At 47.8% G+C, this 20,881-nt stretch overlaps 1 protein-coding gene across 1 annotated transcript in view; it reads left to right on the top strand.

Moving 5' to 3' along the window:
- TRAF1 (TNF receptor associated factor 1) overlaps positions 1 to 20,881 on the top strand; it is a 227,475-nt gene that overhangs the window by 117,060 nt on the left and 89,534 nt on the right. The window contains exons 6-7 of the mRNA XM_078641876.1: positions 5,170 to 5,241; positions 10,983 to 11,051. Coding sequence (XP_078498002.1) covers positions 5,170 to 5,241; positions 10,983 to 11,051 — 141 coding nt within the window. The remainder of the gene's footprint in view (positions 1 to 5,169; positions 5,242 to 10,982; positions 11,052 to 20,881) is intronic.

Consider the following 20,881-nt stretch of genomic DNA (forward strand, 5'->3'; position numbering starts at 1 on the left):
CCACTGTAAAATCTAGTCCCTGCAGAGATATGGACCACCTGAGCAACTTTGGATGCTCACCTTTCATTGCCATAAGCCACTTGAGGGGCTTGTGATCTGTTTGAACCCCAAACTTTGCACCAAACAAGTAAGGCCTGAATCTTCGAAGGGCCCACACTATGGCAAAGCATTCTTTTTCAACTGCAGACCAGTTCTGCTCCCTGGGGAGTAGTCGGCGGCTGATAAAGGCCACCGGATGCTCCCTTCCCTTTTCATTGAGCTGGGCAAGAACTCCCCCAACTCCCTTGTCTGAAGCATCTGTCTGCACAATTAAGGTCTGACTGTAATCAGGGGCCTTCAACACAGGTGCATTGCATAGTGCAGCCTTCAATCCATCAAATGCCTTCTGACACTCTTCAGTCCAGATCACCTTCCTGGGCTGCTTCTTAGCAGGCAGGGTGTCCCCTGTGTCTGTGTCAAGCGCACAGACAGGCGTCAGCCCAGGGGTAAGTGAAAAGAGACGGGACAATCTCCCCAGCAGCTCTTTACACTCCACCTGCTGTTCAGGTGTCAGTTCAGAGGCAAGCTTAACTCCCTCAAATGAACCATCCTTCTCATCACCTTGCAATAAGTCAGGGAGGGACTCAGTCTCCTCTTCTAACTCTTCAGCCATTGCAAGTAAAGAAACCGTGTCATTCCTGGGAAGACACACCACCCTCTCTAAGTGTACCTCCACGACTGGTAGGGGAACCAAGGGTGCCTTCATCGGGCCACCAGACATGCTGCTGGCCTGACAGACCAGACAGGTATGGCAAAACCTCTCCACATCCTGACCTACTCCTGGCCAGTAAAACAGAGGTGCTAACCTGTCCTTTGTCTTTTTGATGCCCAAGTGCCCAGCTAGGGGTACATCATGGGCTAGCTGCAGCAGGAAATTCCTGTGCACCTGGGGAACCACCAACCTTTTGCTGGTTCCTGGCTCTGGGTCAGGAGGCTCACTGTGAAGGAGTCCATCTTCCCAAGCCACCTTGTGCTTTCCGACTACTCCAGTGGAGACCTGTTCCTGAGCAGCTTTCCACAGGCCAACAAGTGTAGGACACTCAGCCTGCGCCTTACAAAACTCCTCACGGGACGGTCCTCCTGCCGCAAGCAGCTCCTGCAGCTCTGGCAGGGACCCAGACTCCAACACCTTATCCGCCTCTGGATGCTCACCCTCCTCTCCAACAGGATCAGGAGGTGCAGACACCAGGACAGGTGCCTTCTCAGAATCTGCCCTTAGTTCTTGTTCTGGCCTGTTCCCCTCTAGTGTCTCTTCCGCTAGAGTTGTCCCCACTTCACTAGGAAGCAGTTTTACCTTCTGTGCCCTAGTGAGCACAGCTGATGAAATCCAGGCCATATAGGCCTCAGGGCCTGGTACTAACCCGGGTAAGACAAGATCATTCCCCAGAAAGCACCCAGCACCCTGCTTCTCTCGCACCCCGACATTGACCATGGCCTTCCTGCCATTCACCTCTACCTCCACTCTAGCAAGAGGGTACTCCATGTCATCACCACTAGCTACAAGTCCATACCCCTTGGAACCAGGAATGATCTCTTCGGGTTTGAGATATTTGCGTTCAACCATAGTCCTGTGGGCACCAGTATCCCTCATGGCAGGAACCTTCCTTCCATTGATACTTGCCACACTCATATACCCCGTTGAGTTAGGGTTAATATGCTTAAGGGCATCTGGGTCAAGTTCCCAGATGTCCCTGGTGACTAAGTTAAACTCACTTGGGCCTCCCTTCATGTCTGCCCCCACTGAAAGCACACTTGCTATCACGGGTGCCACTGGCACCACGTCCTTCACTGGGCAGTCTGGCTTTAAGTGTCCCTCTCGGTGGCACTTATAGCATTTAATCCCCTTCGGAGTGAAAGGACCCTTTCCTCCTTTCCCCTTCTGGTACTGACTAGAGGCCCCGTTCCCCTTAGATTCTTGTCCTGACTGAGAGCCTTGGGAACCATTCTGGGCCTTCCCCTCTGGTTTAGGGCCAGCCTGCTGGGAGTTCTTCTCCCCCTTGGGTTTGGAAAGGGGTTGCCCCTGCCCCCTGTTCACTCTGTTGGCAAGCCACTTATCTGCCATCACTGCAAGTTTCTCAGGATCCCTCTCAGGAAGGTCAGACAAATACTGTCTGAGTGGGACAGAGCACCCCTCCCGGAGACGCTCTGCAATCATCACCTGATTTAGGGACTGGTAATCATTTGCTTCCATCCCTCTCACCCACTCATTCCAGTCTCTCACTATGTCATGGACCCAATTCTCAAAAGGAACCCCCTCTGCCTTCTTGTTCTCACGGAACCTCTGCAAGTACTGGGCTGGTTTCAACCCAAACCGCCTAATCAAAGCATCCTTCATGCACTCATATGTCAGACTGTCTTTCTCAGGCATCCTTTCAATCACTTCAGTCCCTTCCCGAGGGAGGCGACTCAGTAAAGTCGCTGCTTTGGACTGACCATTAAGACCTTGAGCCTTACATGCTAAATGAAAGGCACGCATCCAACTGAGAATATCAGTGCCAGGGACATACATGTGTATCAATTCTTTTGGTACCTTGGTGGTATTTTCCTTTCCCTGGGACTTTGAAGTGGATGTACCATCCACAGAGCTAAGCCCTCTATCAGCTGCTAACTTGAGCTTCTCTTTCTCTAGGGCTATCTGCTCTTTCTCCAATTCCCTATCCTTCTCTTTCTCCTGTCTCTCCCTTTCTTTCTCCCGCATCTCCCTTTCCCTCTCCTTCTCCTTCCAAGCCCACTCTTCCTGTCTGACCCTTCGCTGCTCCTCTTCTGCCTGGCGGGCCATCCTTAGCTTCTCCCTTTCAAACTCCCTTGCTTTCTCCTCTGCTAAATCCTTAGCTTCCTGGAGTTTCAGCTGAAGTTTAAGGGTCTCTGCTAGCTCAGCCCCTCCTAAGGAGGCGAATCCTGGGACAGGGGAAAAGGTAGCCCTGGAGATAGGGGGAGGTGAAAGTCTTGGGGCAGGTCTAGGGGAATACCTAGGGGAAACCATGGGGGAAAGCCTTGGGGAATGCCTTGGGGCTGGTACAGGAGAAGCCTGCACTGACTGACTTGGCAGGCTTGTGGTATCAGTGCTCTCCAACTCTTGCACAACAGTGACTTCTTGCTCAAAGCATTTTCTCATGTGGCTAATCAGGTGTTCTCTGTCCTTAGACCTTGGGACCTTCCACCCCCTTTCAGCACACATTTGCTTTAACTGCTCCACAGTCAAGTTCTGCAATTCCAAATCCTCTCCAATGTTATCTGCCATTTTACATATAGCTTATGGATATCTACTGGAATTATCAACTGGCCTCAGTGTCCACTGAGCCTGAAGTCTAGTGATCCCACCGCTGCCCCCAATGTTAGACCCGGCTTCCTGGGCACCAGGGCGCTCAGGGGTAACTGCGCTCCAATCGCATCAACTGGAGTGTTCCCTCACTGATGTCCTGGGGCCTCAGTACTAAAGGACCCAAAACTGGATAACCAAGTACTCCTCTCCAGCACTTGACTCTCTCAGGATAGCGAGACAGAGCAGTCCAAGGCTTACTCAAGGAGGTGAGGTGGGGGTAGACATTCAGATTACAGTGTAAACCGTACCACCAGCTGATAAACTCAATGTCCAGTTAGTGCTTTACTTTTTATAAAAGAAAAGTACTTTAATACACATAAGATAATTATTCTACACATAAAACTAGGATAAACAGTGAAAACCAGAAGTCTCTACAACCCTCTGGGGCAGAGTTCTGACCCCGAACAGTATTATAGCACCTAGACGCCAAGCACTATAAAAACACAGTTAACATGAAAACACACAGTAAGCATTGCATATTACAGATCATGTTACCCGGGGCTGTTCTCATTCACTAGAGCCTTGATACCAAACTTTGTATGAAGCACTCTCTCCAGAGACATGCAGGAGACTTCCCGTCCCAACATGATACTTCCTAATTTCGCCCAAAAATCAAGGTGTAATAAACACCGCATTTGCTCTTGTCATTTTTTACAAAATGGCTTGCTAGTGAAAACCTTCTTTGACTTTAAAGCAGGTAAAAACCTTGTTCGACTTTGAAACTCTCACATGTGCGACAGAACGCATGGAGTCCACATGCTTGTTGTAAAGACTGGAAATATCCAGGCTTCCAAGAATAGAACAAGCAATCATGGTGCTTCAGGCAAAATAGCAGTTTGCCATTAGAGTGCTCCCCGTTCACTTGTCATTTGGCCCCAACTAGTGATGTTGACTCTGTGGTAATGACTCTGTGATGTCCTACCTCACATTAGAGGTGTGGCGCAGCAGCCAGGGTGCCTGACTCCAGACCACAGGGTTCACGGTTCGATCGCGGGCGGCAGGTAGCCAAGCACCATGGGCCTCTGGGCAATAGCTCGCTTGATCTTTCAGACGGTCCCAGCGCTGGGACACCTCTCTGGAGGTAGCTATGCGCGCTTTACAAATGCTGGTATTTCATTTCATTTTTAATTTCATTATGCAAACACCTACCTTGTTTGGGTTTTTTCTGTGTACATCTTAAAAGCTTGGGAGCCTGATTTAGATCTCAGCGGAGGGGAATACTCTCTCACAAATGGTACTGATATCCTGTCCACCGTATTACGAGCCCATTATATCCTATGGAGAACATAATATGGCAGACGGGATCATGTTTATGACAGATTAGAACAGTGGAATGTTGGGAGCTCCATTGAAAACAATGGAGTGCTCCGGGCTTATAATGGCGGGTATAAGCCTGGAGCTCCAACATTCCAATGTTTCTTTGTTCACAGCTCTGACTGTGAACAAAGGCTTCAGGGAGCCTGAGGGGATTCCAATCCCCTCACGCTCCCATAAGGCTTTGTTTTTTTTGTTAGAACTTTCTGCCCTGTAGTGGTAGAATGTTCTAATAGCCTTATAGCCCTTCGTAGTCGGGCTATACCGGCTATTAAAGTCCCTCTACCTTGTTAAAGGCCCTCGCCTTCGGCTCGGGGCCTTTAACGCTGGAGAGGGCCTTTAATAGCCGGTATAGCCCTCTACGGCGGGCTATAAGGCTATAGTATTCCATCCATTGAGATCTAAATAAGGCCCTGAGTGTCTCTAAACAACCATGAGTTGCATTGATAAGTTTGAATGACAGCGATTAACCTGTGCTCTTATCTTCCTTACAGAAGCACGTGTGTGAAAGCAGCTGTTTCAAGGAACGAAAGCATCTGAAAGCAGATGCCTCGTCCAAGGAGAAGGTAAAGATGAGAAAGAATAGGAGCATGTGATTGTTAAAGTAAGATTTATTTTATTCAAGATGGTTTGAGTTTATTTTGAGCCCCTGGCTTGTATACAAGCATTTGCTGCCCAAGACACAGTTTGGACTAAAAGAATCCAGTTTCATGTACAAAGTGTCTCGGATGAACCTTAAATGTTGGCAGTAAAATGAATACAACTCTGAAATTTGCCAAGGTAAATGCCATTAATTCTGAAAATTTCCATTAAACAGTTTAGATGAACTGGTTTCTCAGTAATGCTATTCCATGAAATAATTTTTCTGTGAAATCACGTCCCACAGTGTTGTAGAGGTGAAGTGCACAGACTACTAACGCCAGCAAAAGTAGCGCCCAGAAAAAGACAGGTAATCTGGGTTGACCATGCAGAAAAGTCAAAGCTGCCCATAGGGGGTAGATTTTATTGAGGTGATATTTTTGTAAACAACATTTAGGACAGAACATTTTTGTCAGACTATACTTCTGGCCTGATTTAGATCTTGGCAGACGGATAACTCTGTCACAACGGAGATCGATATCCTCTCGGCCAAAATAGAAATCCCATAGGATATAATGAGATTTATATTACGGCGGAAGAGTTGTGACAGAGTAACCCGTCTGCCAAGATTTAGATCAAACGCTTTGTCCATTAAATATTCTGGTACTATACACAGCAGTTATTGCAGTTTGAAGAAATAGTCCTTCTCGGATTTTCTTTTCACTGCTCCATTGATGGATTTTTTTAGAGTGCTGTGAATAAAGTATTTTCCAAGGCTAAATTACCAGCCTCATAGGAACTTAAGGTTGTCCTCTTAAACTTAATGCATCCTGCCTTCAGGCCCAGCCTAAAATGTTTCCTGGAGCATCTTTCTTGGAGAACTGATAATATGCAGTGATTATGTCAGACAATGCATTGAATGAAATACAAGCATTGTGTTCAGTGGAGCTAAACAATGTATTCTACTAAAATGAGGTGGTTGGAGACATCTTTTGTCCTTAACAAGATTTAGGTAAAATGGATCAAAGTCACTAATAAAAGCAAACCCGAGGAAGTGGTCCATCGGCTAGACTGCCGACTTTGCTGCTGGAAACCAGGTTTCGAGCCTTGGGGTCGCGTCCACATCCTGTGATTCTGGGCAAATCAATTAATCTCCCCATGCCTGAATGTGTAAGTAACCGGTGCTCATGTAAAGCGCTCCAATACCTTCGGGTCAAGTTTGCACTATATAAATAATATATATATATGAAAAGCTCGATGGGGTGACCAACAGCAAGAAGCACTCGACCACACACCGGCTCTTCCCCAAACAAGGCCCTTATTCGGGATGCACAACTTCCATCTGGGTCCGTATTGCAAATAACAGCAGCCTGACGCGTTTCGTTTTTCACTTCCTCAGAGGCTGTATTACGAGCACAGCGAGCCACACCTTTTCCCTCTTCGTGCGCTGATATGCAGCTGCTCCAATGAGACCACACGGAATTATGGGAGATGTGGTTCGTTCCATCGGTATGTGCTCTTGTTGTTGCAAAAATCAAACTCTGGATGAGCCCCATGATAAAAGTTTGTGCTCTATCCTTGGTGCGTGTTCCATAGTCAGAGCCCCGGGATGGAGCTCCGTGGCCCCCTTCTCCTTCACAAAGGGGTGGTGCTTGCTTTGCGGCAGGCCGGCCGCATTGTAATGTGAAAAGCTCAATGGGGTGACCAACAGCAAGAAGCACTCGACCACACACCGTATTACGAGCACAGCGAGCCACACCTTCTTTTATCCCTCTTCGTGCGCTGATATGCAACAAACAGGTAACCCCTTTTGAAGAGACATGCCACACGAAGGTAAAATCAGCTCTCTTTATTCATGGTAGCCTGCCAGCAGGAACCTTCGAGGAACAGCTTTTCAAAGTGTGTGCCAGACGCGTTTCAGGTAAAAACCTTTCTTCAGTGGCATTCAGTTAATGGAGACTGCAAGCGCTGCTTGAAATGCACAGTTTTAACTTCCAGCACCTGTCCTTGTGGGCGTGCGCTGACATTCCATCATTTGCAATAGTAATCCCGGTTGGGCAGAAGGTAATTGCAGCATGATGTACAGCTTCCCAGTATAAGCCTCTGGCTCAGGCCCCCTCCTTTCCTGCGAGTGTTAATTATTTCCAACACCCAGGATCCGCTGAAAGTGGCGGGGCAGCTTCGCGACCGGCACGGCCGCTAAAATTCTCTCCACCAAGTTTGCCCTTATGAAGCCACCACACAAGGAAGGGTTACCGCACATGACGCCACAGATGATCGGCTGTCAGCATGTCGAAATCCTTCACAGCAGCCATACGCGTTTCGAGCTAATAAAGCTCTTCTTCACTGGCCAAATGATGAGATGTAAGCTTTGAACATTTTGATCAGCAGTTTTATTCAAGAGTCCCGCCCATGTGGGCGTTAGCACAGGCATGCTGGTAACAGTAGTCCTGGTATGCCTGAAGACTCGGCAGTTCGTTAAAGCAAGTGCGCTGACATTCCATCATTTGCAATAGTCACAGGCTTATACTGGGAAGCTGTACATCATGCTGCAATTACCTTCTGCCCAACCGAGATTACTATTGCAAATGATGGAATGATGGCGTCATGTGCGGTAACCCTTCCTTGTGTGGTGGGTTCATAAGGGCAACCTTGGTGGAGAGAATATATATATATATATACAAAAAAACAAAAACATGGTTCGCGTGGTGGCAGACCCTTTGCAAAGGTTAACTGGTAAACTTTTAGTTTTTAATGTCTCTAATCAGGTGTTGTTAAACTGCTGCTAGCAAGGTGAATGTTTTACCCACAAAACATTAATGTTTCTTAAATGACAAAATAGTGAAATAATGGCAACCTAAAATATGTTATATTGTGCCCCAAAATGAATCTTTTTTTCTGCATAACTTAGTCAACCCTTCTGCATAATTCGGTCCTTCACTGCCCAATAATGCCCATTCCCCAGTTATGTTATGCAATGTTTGTTATATGAATTTATATGGCACACATTGCACCATTGAAAGAGGTGGTATGCACACCATATTTCACAAAATGTAATCCATTTTATGTAGTTCATTTTTAACAAACTTTATGAATTGCGTGCGGAACTGGGCTGTGCTTTGCCCTGAATGCACCTTAATGAATACAAACATGTGGGGAGCGCGTGATCCACGCTCCACTCCCAGACGCACTGCGTTTAATGGATTCCAGATCCAACCAATGATTCACCATTTAACCTTGCTCAAAATTCATCCAATTATGTTCACATATTTGCCAAAATGTCTTCATCTCGTTTGTCCAATCCACATACATAACATGATGTATTTTGGAAGCTTCTCATATTGACGTGTGCCCACCCGGACCTCTTCGAAAAATACAATCCAAATACACAGAATAGTTCAGAGCAGCATTTCTTTATTTAGAACCCAATGCATTTCCGGCTTGTTTCCAAACCCTTCGTCAGGGGTAACTGTAAATCAACAATTGCAAATAATGCATCAATATTAAATAGTGCCATAATCTACTATAATCGCATTAATCTATATTTCATCTTGGGCATATATCATTTTGTGCTCAGTCAATTATAATTGAGTAACATCGATTGAATTAAATAAAACAAACCTCAAGTACTTAATCCTCATAACCCTACAACTCTTATTCATCACTCCCCCAAAAACATAATTAAGAAAAAAACCTAATTAAGAAAAATTAGCTTTGAAATAAACCATGTATCATCCCATTTTCCCACTGATATCCGCCTTTCAAAGTTTTCCTCATACGACATTCCCTCTGATATCATCTTGCACCCGTCTGTTAGATCACGTTCCCTTCCCCTCCTCAGTTAAACTAATTGTACTTGGCTCTAATCACATATGAATGCTAACACTATCTCTCCTCCCTTACCTTCGCGCAACTACCGCTTTCATATATCTCCCCTAACGGGTGCAAAAGCACTTACATGTACTCTTACGTTCTTTGTATTCCAAACCTTTGTGTTACATACGCCCCTTTTAATCAAAACATCCAGACTCCGCGCATACCTGCTCGCTCAATCATCTCCTTCCCGCTCGGAATGCGCCTCGGGCAGTTTTTTATCTCCCGTATAATGGACCCTCACTTTTATACCGCACGTGCTCCACCCCCCTTCCGTGTCAACAAATTAATCACCTGACCTCCATAAAACTACTGTGTGAACTACATTACCCATAGTGCACTTAATTGCACCTGAGGTATGGCCCCATAGCAGTATTTTGGTTCAGAACGCTTGCGTGGCTTATTAAGCCTCATCGTGGGGCCAAGGAGGGCATTTGTAGGTTAACACCATTTAGAAAGGAAAAAGCCTCACTGCCACATGAGGCAGATAGAATACCTCAGGCCTCCTCCACAAAGAAATAAGGAAAGCTACACTGGAGTTTTATAACCTGGCTCGTGTATAGATTTCACCATTTCAAGATCTAAAAACGTTTATAGATTATAAAAGAAAACGTGCATACCAGTGACAGGTTCTTGGCTTCATCTGCAAAAGGAGTCTACCTCGCACCTTTGTGTAAGTAAGGGCCTATTTATGAGTTTGGCGATCCATAGGAATGTCAAACTCGCAGTGGAGTTGCGGTGGCGGTCGGAGACCGCAGCAACTGTGGTCCAACAGCTGTATTACAAGGATGTATGACATTACAACGCATGCTTTTACCACGCATGCCTTTACAACGCGGTTTTTACAACGCACGCCATTACAACGCATAGCTCTTTGGGGTGCTGGATAGTGAATAGTTTAATTTACTATTCCAACTCCAGTCCCCGTGGATAGTAGGGAAGGTGTTGGATAGTAAATTAAATCTATTCCCTATCCTAGAGCGCCCCCCAGTGCAATGCTTTGTAAAAGTTGCGATGTAAAAGCACTGCGTGGTAAAGGTTACGTTGTAAAGGATGTTTCCCGTATTACAACTACGGTGGTCAGACCGCCATAGGATTACCGGAACGGCCAGGGATCCATGGTCCCTGGCGGTAGTCTGAGTGCTGCAATATGCTGGTGTTACAGCAGCACCGCCAACCATATTGCGAGTTTCCACAGATTTCATTGTGGTGAGCCCGCCTTGAAACCTGTAGCGGTGAGGAAACTGAGGGGCTCTACAGGTCCCCCTGTTCCCTCATGGCCTAAGGATGCATGCTGGGGGGCACATGAGGTGCCCCCCTTTTCTGCATGGCATGGACTGCACAGTCCATGGCGTGCAGGTACGAGCTTTGATGTTTCCATTGTGGTGCCTTTTTGATAGGCACTGCAGTGAAAACGCCAAAGGAGACCACCCTCCAGACGACGAGAAAATGTGCAATCTGGAGGGCGGCCGCCCCCACTACCACACTGCCAAACTCATAATCAGGCCCTTAATCTGTTTTTGTGAGCAACCCTAAGTTTAATTAATTTGAAAGTTTTTTTCCAGTCATAAATTAAGCTATTTGTCCGTGTAATGAATGTCAAGAATGAACCCCGCTCCTTGTAACAAAATAGAGCACATGCACAACTGACCTCTTTTTAGCACTCTGCGTCATACCTCCCACGTGTTTAGCGCGCCAGAATGATTTGTAGTGATTGCTTAGGAAACTGCTTGTGAAATACAGTAAACTTATGTTTGGGTCTGGCAGATCACAGAGAGGGCTGATTTATGAGACGATATGGTTCTGAGGAAATCAGATGTCTCAATGTGTCTTGTTTTTTTCCATTAAATTACAGAATCAAACGCTTGCGATGCCAAGGAGCCGGGAGGGCTGTCGCTTCTCGGAAATTGGCTGCTCCTTTCGAGTGAGTACGGTTCAGTCTCATGGGACGGGGTGGGGGGGCTTAAGATAATAAACTACAATTAAAACTACAGCCCAAATGGTGCACAGGACTTGCAATGGCTACTTAAGTAAACAAGCACTGGTAAAGCCAATAGGTCTCGCCTGTGGGACCTCTTGGCTATGCCAATGGTTTATAGTGATTCTTTGGGGAAAGGATAGATATATATATATATATATATTAGCGAAGGGAAGCAGTTAAGAACGGCTTTTGCTATATATATGTATATACCAAAAAGACAAAGATTCAAGTTATATTATAGTTAGGTGAATATGTCAGTGACAACGTTAACATTTTGAACTAAAAACAACCACAGATATTCACCAGTTATAATTAGCAGAGCTAAGTATACCTTGCGCCCCCACCATGCACTGCTTATGACCTCACATATTACATCACTCATGACGTGTTCTATGACATCATTTATGACATCACTCATGACATCTCAAATGACATCATTGATGACATCACTGATAAGATCATCCAAAGAGTTTGTTAGTTTGTTTTATAGTTTACATAGTGGCAGGTAACTACCATATTACTTTTCTATCTCATGTTGTACAACCTGTGACCAGCTAATCATTGTACGCGTTTGTAAAATGCATGTGCTCCTAATGCACCACAGATGTGTAGAGTTATTGAACATATTATAAATATTTGTCTTGAAGAGTAAGTCTGTGTGCAGGTGACAAAAACAAACTCTGTTGCCTCTGCACTACAACAAGTTAAAGAGAGCTATGTAACAGCAGTGTAAATTTACTATAAGACAAATAATGTATGCATCCGTACCTTGGAACACGGCGACCGGGAAGTAACGGAGGGGGAATTTCAACCTTTAGGCACAGTTGGTTTGAGTTTTGGATACTGTGCATACGCCGTTTCCATTACTCGTTCTCCTCCCGGTAAAGACTTACTAACAAGCGTAAGAAGATTCTCTTACGCCTTGATTGCGACTTGCAAAGCTCCTAACTACATGAACCCGGCTGGGTCGTGTCCTATCATTATCATTATTTGATACCTTTCAGCAACGAGGGCACAAGACCTCACAGTGCCACTAACCGGATGTTATTCAAGTTATCTGGTGTGATCGATAGACAATAGACCTACAAACGATTGAAAGTTAGATACTCATCCTAGAACAAGCCCTGAAGATTCGCAGTGTGTGTGTTCCCTGCAATGAAACATGTGTCGGCTGATATTTGGAACAAATAAACAGAAGTGCGACTTCAAGAAAAGACTTTCCTAATTGTCGCACAGTCGACGGAATGATCTGTGATTTTCTCAAAGAGTTTCTTAACCTGCTTAAAGAATGATGCATACATTATTTGTCTTATAGTAAATTTACACTGCTGTTACATAGCTCTCTTTAACTTGTTGTAGTGCAGAGGCAACAGAGTTTGTTTTTGTCCAGTAGACTACCTTGCTAGTCCACGCTGAGCGGTGCAGAGGTATTTTCCGCTCGCCTCATTGCCCAACTGATTACTATCATTTGTTACTACTCATGCGGATTACAGGATAGTGCGCCCAGTAATTTTGGAACAATCTAAAAAACCTCATAGTCGTTTATCTGTGTGCAGGTGACATTTGACAACTTGTGTTCATTACATTCCTCACAAGTTTTTTGCTACTGCAGAAAAGATTTACAGCAGTGCAAAGATTCTACGTACTACATACTAAGGGCCCCATTACGATCGCGGGCGGATCGCCACCGCCGGCCGGGCGGTGGTGATCTGCCCGCCATCAAAAGCCCATTTACCCACCGCCACATTAGCATGGCGGTGGGTACCACGGCGGACGGAAAGTCCATCCACCGCTTTCCTGCAGGGCAGATTGCCCTCCGGGCGGAAAAAGCACAAATATGGTGGCGGTGCCTTGCAGGCACCGCCATCCATATTATGATGCTGGCGGTGTGCATGCCTTTCCATGGTGGAGATTCTGCCAAAAAGACATGCTGTGAATGACATTGGGGGCCCCCGGGGGGGTGGGTAGACCTTCATTGCCATACACAAGGTGCCTGTCACGTTGTGCATTACAATGCACTACATGCATCTTTAACATTGCGGCGGGTGCTGTGTACAGCACCGCCCACAGCAATGTTAATGGCAAGAATGTGCCCGCTAGTGTGGCAGGCGCATCCTAATAGACCTTGCGGGACCACTGCACCTATGGCGGCCAGTCCCGTTTTCTTTTACGGTGGCGGGCGGACAAAGTCCGCCAACCATCGTAATGGGGTCCAAAGTATTGTAAGTAGCCTTGAGTTATTAGACAGAGTCGTCTCAGTGTGACAATTTCTACTTAACATAGAAGACTGTGTGCACCAGGTACAAACCTAGGTACTTGTGCTTGTTTTGCTTCAGAAGATGAGCTATCTGTAATTTTTCACCTTAGTATGAAGGCTGCAGGTAGTATAATCTTTAGCACCTTCAGACCTTGGTTATTTTAAGTGAATAGTCGCTCTTTGGACAAGTTTTGCATAGAGTGTACACTGTTTTTAGTATATACTTTTTAATGCTCTGTGGTGTATTTCTCATGAGAGTTTCACTGTCTGCAAATAGTGTGGTTCAGAGTAAACTCTTTTCATAGAGTAAACAGTGTTAACAGTACCCACTCTTCTACTTATATCTACTTCATTTCACAATTTAGGTTCAGTGACTGTCAGGGGTTTGATACAGGTAAAGTCTGTCTGCTGTTGGGCATTAGTTATCGAACAGGGCAGAGGACCTTGGTTTTCTCTGAACAGTTATATACAGATTGAACACCATGTGCAGAATAGGTTACCCTTTCATCTGTGGTTCATAGTCAACATGAATTTGGCTACCCATAAAGTGTATGGTTTAGAGTCAATGCCGCACATAACACAAGCTTGCTGATGCAGATGTACAAGAAATTACTGGAGGTGCCCGTTGAATCAGCAGCACAAGGGTGCAATTGCACACGCCATTAGTAGTTGTCCTTCATGGGTCAGCAGCACAAGTGTGAATCCTGAAAGCTTTCTCTGGCGGTGGCTTATGAGTCAGCAGCGCAAGGGTGGAATAGCACAAACTGTTCTAGTTGCCCTGTTATAGTCAGCAGCACCAAGGTGCAATCCTAGAGGATTGTACTAGATGTCCCTGTTACTTCAGAAAAAGAATTGTTTAAGATTTAAGCCTTGCAAGGGAGATTCCCTATGAAACTTGTGTCGGGCGATGATCTTGTTATATATGGTTTGTAACTGACAGTGCTCAATTTGAGCCGGTGGTTTCTGATGCTCTGGACGGCACTTAATTGTCAACACCAGCGCCTGTGACAGTCAGCCACAAGATGGCACTGTCTGGCTAATTTAGAGATGACCATAACAACAGTTAATTATTAGTTTAATACAAATAGATAATGAGTATTACCTTCCACCAAAGCCATTCTCATAGCTTTGGGGCCTGAAATAGTCAGATTTGTCACACTTGTAGGAGTGCGATGGTTAGTAGCTGTCATGTTGCAATCAATTGCTGCAAAATAGGGACAATGTATGTGTGTTGGAAGCTGCAGTGGCCTCCTGACAAGAGCCGTGGCACTTAATGTTTTACATATTAAGAACTGGTAACTGAAGCTACGTACTCAAGAGATAAGGATAAAAGACAAAGACCATGAAGTTAGTTTTTGTTACATATTAATTTGTTAATGTGTGACAATTAGGGGGTTGCGTCCTAATTTGTTAATTGCATTTTATAACATTTTACAATGCAGGAGACTGGTCTTGGAAAGACCACCCCCACTTTTAGTAGTGCAGGGCTTTCTTACCTGCTACCCTCAAATTGTGTCCAAAGGTCCTCTGGCCCTGTAGTGACAAAACCTTAAAATATAATTAGTGACAGGCTCATATTAAATAAATCAGTTTTAAAAATCAAGATTTATGGCCTTCAGGTGCTGAATGTAATTTAAATGTAATCTCCAATGAGAAATGTATAATCACAATGCTTACCATCAATCAATCAATCAATCATAACATTTGTAAAGCACACTACTTACCCGTGAGGGTCTCAAGGCACTGGGGGGTGGGGAATGCTGCTAATGCTCGAAAAGTCAGGTCTTCAGGAGTCTTTTGAAGGTCAGCAGGTCTTTGGTCTGCTGTAGGTGGGTGGGGAGGGTGTTCCAGGTCTTGGCGGCGAGGTGGGAGAACGATCTGCAACTGGCGGTCGCTCTTCAGATGCGGAGGACTGTGGCAAGGGTGAGGTCGGCAGAGCGGAGCTGGCGGGTGGGGGTGTAGAGGCTGAGTCGTGTGAGGTACGCTGGTCCGGTGATGTTGAGTGCCTTGTGTGCGTGGGTGAGGAGCTTGAAGGTTATCCTCTTGTTGATGGGGAGCCAGTGCATGTCTATCAGGTGGGGTGTGATGTGGCTGCGGCAAGGGATGTCAAGGATCAGGTGTGCAGAGGCTTTCTGGATGCGGTGAAGCCTTTTCAGGAGTTTGGCCGAGGCTTCTGCATAGAGGGTGTTCCCGTAGTCCAACCTGCTGCTGACGAGGGCCTGGGTGACCATTCTTCTCGTTTCGGTGGGAATCCACTTGTAGATCTTGCAGAGCATGCAGAGGGTGTTGAAGCAGGAGGAAGAGACGGCGTTGACCTGCTTAGTCATGGAGAGGGTGGAGTTGAGGATGACCCCTAGGTTGTGTGCGTGGTCGGTAGGTGTTGGAGATGTTCCCAGTGCGGTCGGCCACCAGGAGTCGTCCCAGGCCGAAGGGGTGGATCCGAGGATGAGGACCTCCATCTTGTCCGAGTTCAGCTTTAGTTGGCTGTTCCTCATCCATTCGGCGACGGCCTTCATTCCTTCGTGGAGGTTGGTTTTGGTGGTGTGGGGGTCCTTGGTGAGGGAGAGGATCAGCTGGGTGTCATCAGCGTAAGAGAAGATGTTGAGGTCGTGCAATCGGACGACGTGGGCGAGCGGTGCGATGCAGATATTAAACAACGTTGGGCTGAGGGATGAGCCCTGGGGTACGCCGCAGATGATCTCAGTGGCTTTGGAGCAGAAGGGGGAGGACGAAGCTCTGTGTTCTGCCGGAGAGGAAGGAGATGGTCCAAGTCCAGGACCTTCTCTTGGATCCTGGCGTCATGGAGGCGTGTGTGTAGTGTGCGGTAGCAGACCGTGTCGAAGGCGACTGACCGGTCTAGGAGGATGAGGGCCATTGTCTAGCAGGGTCCTGATGGCCGTTTCGGTGCTGTGATTGCTGGGATGGGTCCAGGATGCTGTTCTCCTTGAGGTAGCGGGTCAGTTGTTTGTTGACGGTCTTCTCGATGACCTTCGCCGGGAACGGGAGCAGGGAGATGGGCCGGACGTTCTTGAGGTCCTTGGGGTCTGCCTTGGGTTTCTTGAGTAAGGCGTTTATCTCGGCGTGCTTCCAGCTCTCCGGGAAGGTTGCTGTCTCAAAGGAAATGTTGATGGTTTTCCAGAGATGGGGTGCGATAGCGGTGCTGGCTTTGTTTAAGATGTGGTGTGGGCATGGGTCTGAAGGGGATCCGGAGTAGATGGTGTTCATGAACTTGATGGTGTTGTTGTTGTTAATATTGGTCCAGGAGAGCAGGCGGTTTCTGCGGGTGGTGGTTGTGGAGGCAGAGGTCTCAGTGGTTGTCGAGGTGGTCGTGGTGTTGAAGCTGTCGTGGATGTCTGCTATCCTGCGATGGAAGAAGATGGCCAGCGAGTCGCACAGGTCTTGCGAAGGTGGGATGTCGTTGGTGTTGCAGCTGGGGATGTTGAAGAGCTCTTTGCTGTTGTGTGTATTGTTGTCTAGGCGGTCTTTGAAGGAGGCTCTTTTGGCGGATCTGATGAGGTGATGTGTCTGCGGGTGGCATTTTTGTGGGCTGCGTAGCTGTCCGGTGTTCGCTCACTGAGCCAGTTCTTCTCTCTAGCTTTTGGCAGGTTTGCTTGAAGCCCTGGAGGTCTTCAGTGAACCAGCCGGCTTTCTTGCTGATGTGGCTGTTGGAGGGTTTCTTGAACGGGGCGAGGGTGTTGACGCAGTCGTCGGTCCACTGTCTGAGGTTGCGGGCAGCTGTGTCAGGGTCGATGGGGTCGTTGGGTGGGCTCTGGGTGAGGGTGGTTGTTAGCTGGTCTTTGGTGACTTTGCTCCTGCAGTGGCGAGGCATCTGTTGGGTGCCGTGGTGCGTGGTGGGTTTCCAGAAGGTGAAGTGGATGAAGCGATGGTCAGTCCAGTGGAGTTCGGTGGTGTGGTTGAAGGAGACATGGGGGCTCGCGGAGAAGATGGGGTCAAGCTTGAGGCCGGTGGAGTGGGTGGGTGTTGTGACGAGTTGTCTGAGTCTGAGGTTGGCTCGGTTGTCGATCAGGGTGGTGGAGTTGGTGTCATTGTTGTTCTTGAGGTGGAGGTTCATGTCCCCGAGCAGTATGTAGTCTGTGGAGGCCAGGGCGTGCGTGCTGACGGTGTCGGTGATGGAGTCTATGAACTGTGACCGGGGGGTCTGTACACGAGGGTACCTCTGAGGGTGGTGTTGGGGTCGGTGTGGATCTGGAAGTGCAGGTGTTTGGCGGTGCTGAGGGTGTCGACGGTGTTGGTCGAGACTCTGAGAGTCTTCCTGTGGATGATGGCGATTCCTCCTCCTACTCCGTTGGTGCGGTTCCTGCGGGTGATCTTGTAGCCCTCCGGGATGGCTATGGCGATATCTGGTGCAGAAGAGGGGTTGAGTTGAGTAGGTCCCAGAGTTCAATGGCATGTTTGCAGGAGGAGCAGGTGTTGAGAAGAATGCATCTGAGGAAGTTGGCTTCCTTCCTGGTCGGTGGGTTGGCGGGCCGGATGCTGGTGAAGCGGCAGTACCAGCAAGAGAAGGGTCCTTGAGTGCGCTTCAGGACGGCCAGGCAGCAGGTGCGTGGTCGTCTGGCATGGAGGGTGCTGGGGTCGTAGCGGAGAAGGGCGTTGTGGCATTCGCGGGCGCCGGGGATTCTGGCGCTGGGCGCAGTCCAGGTGCGGACGGGTGCAGACGGGCTTCGGCAGCGGCCGCCATAGAAGGGGAGGTGGGAGGGAGGAGCAGCTGGGAGGTGAGAGTGGTCGAACGTGCGATCAGGGGGGTGGGGCCGCAGGGGACGCAGCGGCGGACAAACGGAGGCAGGAACGGCGAGGAACAAAAGGCAAAAAGGGGCACAGGGCACAGAATACAAAGTGAAAAGGAGGAAAAGCTAATCAATTAAGCAGTGTAAAAACAGGAGCAATACGGTACAAAGCAGGCCTTGATTGCATGAGGTCTACTAATGGAGTATTCATGAGCCATATACATTTAATGAAATAAACAGGTATTACATCAGATTCACTTTTAAAACATACATTTAAATGGCCCTGGTCTCAACTTCAATGATGCTGACTTAGATAAATGACCACGACATACTTTAATCAGGTCATAAAATGATAACACATGAGTAATATTTTTTCCTATATCCACGAAGTTGACAGCTACCATTTGCTGCCATTGTTTTAACAACTTAGCACTTCTCTTACTGGCTATAGCATAAATCAAATTACCATGTGCAAATGTCTAATCCTTGGCCTAAAATTAGTGTGACTGAATTACTACAGATGAGGTCATGTGCAGGGATCACTACATTTTTACCTGCTTAGAAGTTTCTAATCTTTTAAAGACCAGGTCGCCATTACTGACTTAAACCACTTTTTACCTGATTCTCTCTGGTTGCTTCTGTTGTGAGTTTAAAGGGTAATTGGTTCAGGCTTGACTGTTCGAACTGGGGCAATACCAAGATTCATTTGCATATGGCAAATGTCTGTAGTGTACAGGAGGGGGAAAGCAACGGATTGGAATGCTACACAGAGAATGTACCAATGGCTGAGATGAACTGAAGAATTCCACCATTTGTTTTTGTGTTTCTAGGTGAGGTGTTCAAAGAGTGATGGAAAGGCCCTGAGGCGAGTGCCTTGCTGATTGTGCGTTGGGGCCTTATTACGTGTCTGGTGGTCATAGACCACCAGACTCACGGGGCGCAGTAGTCCAACCGCCGTATTATAAGTTTGGCGGTCAGACCACAATTTGACCACTGCAACCTCCTGGGAACCTCATTCCTTGGTGTTTACGCGGCAGTCAGAGGCTCCGAATATGCTGGCAGTGCTGCGGCACCGTCAATTTACAATTTTCAAGTTTCTCTACCGACAGCCTTACATGGCAGTAAGCACTGCCATGTAAAAGCTAGTGGTGGGGAAACAGAGTGGGTCTTACAGGGCCCTCTTTCCCCAATGCAGGTAGGTGCCCTCCCATGTGTGCAAGCATCCCCCAGTTTATAGCACACCATGGACTTTACAGTACATGCCCTGCTGGAACGCGCTGTGGCAGTTTCACAGTGGGGCAATATTGAAGGCTCATTAAGGGGTCCATTAGGATGGCGGGCGGGCTTTGCCCGCCCGCCATCCTAACGGAGGAGTGGACCGCCCGCTAACAGTGCGGGGGTCCCGACAATGGCATTAGGATGCGCCCGCCACACAGCGGGCGCATCCTGTATGTTTACCATTGTGGCGGGCGGAGCTAGATTCTCCGCCCGCCGCAATGGTAAAAGTGCACGTTTCACTTTTCAACGCGCAACATGACAGGCACCGCGCGGTGCCTGCCATGTTGCACTCTGAAATGCGGGGGGTACCATAGGTACCCCCCATGTGCACCCCCCAAGCCACAGACTCCCAGGGGGCCCGCAAGGGGCCCCCGCAGGGAGTCTCCGCATGCCTTTCCGTGGCGGCATTGCCGCCACGGAAATGCATTGTGAAAAGCACATTGTAATATGGCGGGCGGTGTCTACAAGACACCGCCACCATGTTACAGGTTTTCCGCCCCGGCCGCTAGGCGACCGGGGCGGAAAACAGGCGGGCGGTGTTTCGCACCGCCACGGTCCCCTCCGCCATCCTAATATGGCGGAGGGGAATTGTGCTGTTGAGGTCGGGCGGATTTCCTCCGCCAGGCTGGCGGTAGCCACCGCCAGCCTGGCGGTGGAAATCCGCCCGACTTCATAATGGACCCCATAGTCTTTTTACTGCGCCGCTAAGGGACTGCCACGCTGCGCGCGCACCAGACAATGATTTGTATGATAATCTGGCAGGCATGCAGCGTTCGGGTTTGGCAGTGCGGGAGCGTGGTGGTGGGGTGTTCACAATCCTTTTTTCAGAGAAAAATTCTTTGGCTATTTGAACCCAGAAGGCCTGGGGTGTTTTCAGCAACTAGTTACGTAACAGGAATTAACCAGCTGGGAGGGTGGATAGGAACTGTTGCAAAAGACAGCCATAGTACTTCTTCTTTTGAATTGGTGATGCTAAAGGATACTGGCAGCAGCCGCTTCCCTTCACCAATTCATTCTCTTTCTAGCTCCCGCCTTAGAAGAAAGGAGAACCCCTCACTCACCTAAATAGGGGAATGGCTAGGGAAACGACCTAGCTCCTCCAAGTAAAGGGTTCTGTGAGCCATTGTATTTTGAGGCTGTAGTGAAGTTCGCAAATGGAGATAGGGATTTTGAGAAAATTGTTAGGATTTGTTAAACAGATTCTACAATCACTGGCTTGTGCACAGGTGTCAAACGTCTGCGTAACACGTGGATGCTCCAAGATTTCCAACTATCCTCAACTCCCTCCCCACATGAGACAGAAGGAGGAAACAGGGAAGGGTGAGAGAGGCACACACACACAAGAGGTCTTGCTGGTCGCAGGACGGAGATGGTAAAACTTCGTCTGGAGTTCGAGTTAGTGCTGTGATATGATAAACCATAGGATACAGCAAGGTGAACACACCATTTACTCTTGTAGCTCTTTGTAAAGGATATGTGTGAGTGTGGGTAAG

The sequence above is a fragment of the Lissotriton helveticus genome, chromosome 5_1 (genome assembly GCF_964261635.1).
Source record: "Lissotriton helveticus chromosome 5_1, aLisHel1.1, whole genome shotgun sequence".
NCBI lineage: Eukaryota > Metazoa > Chordata > Amphibia > Caudata > Salamandridae > Lissotriton > Lissotriton helveticus.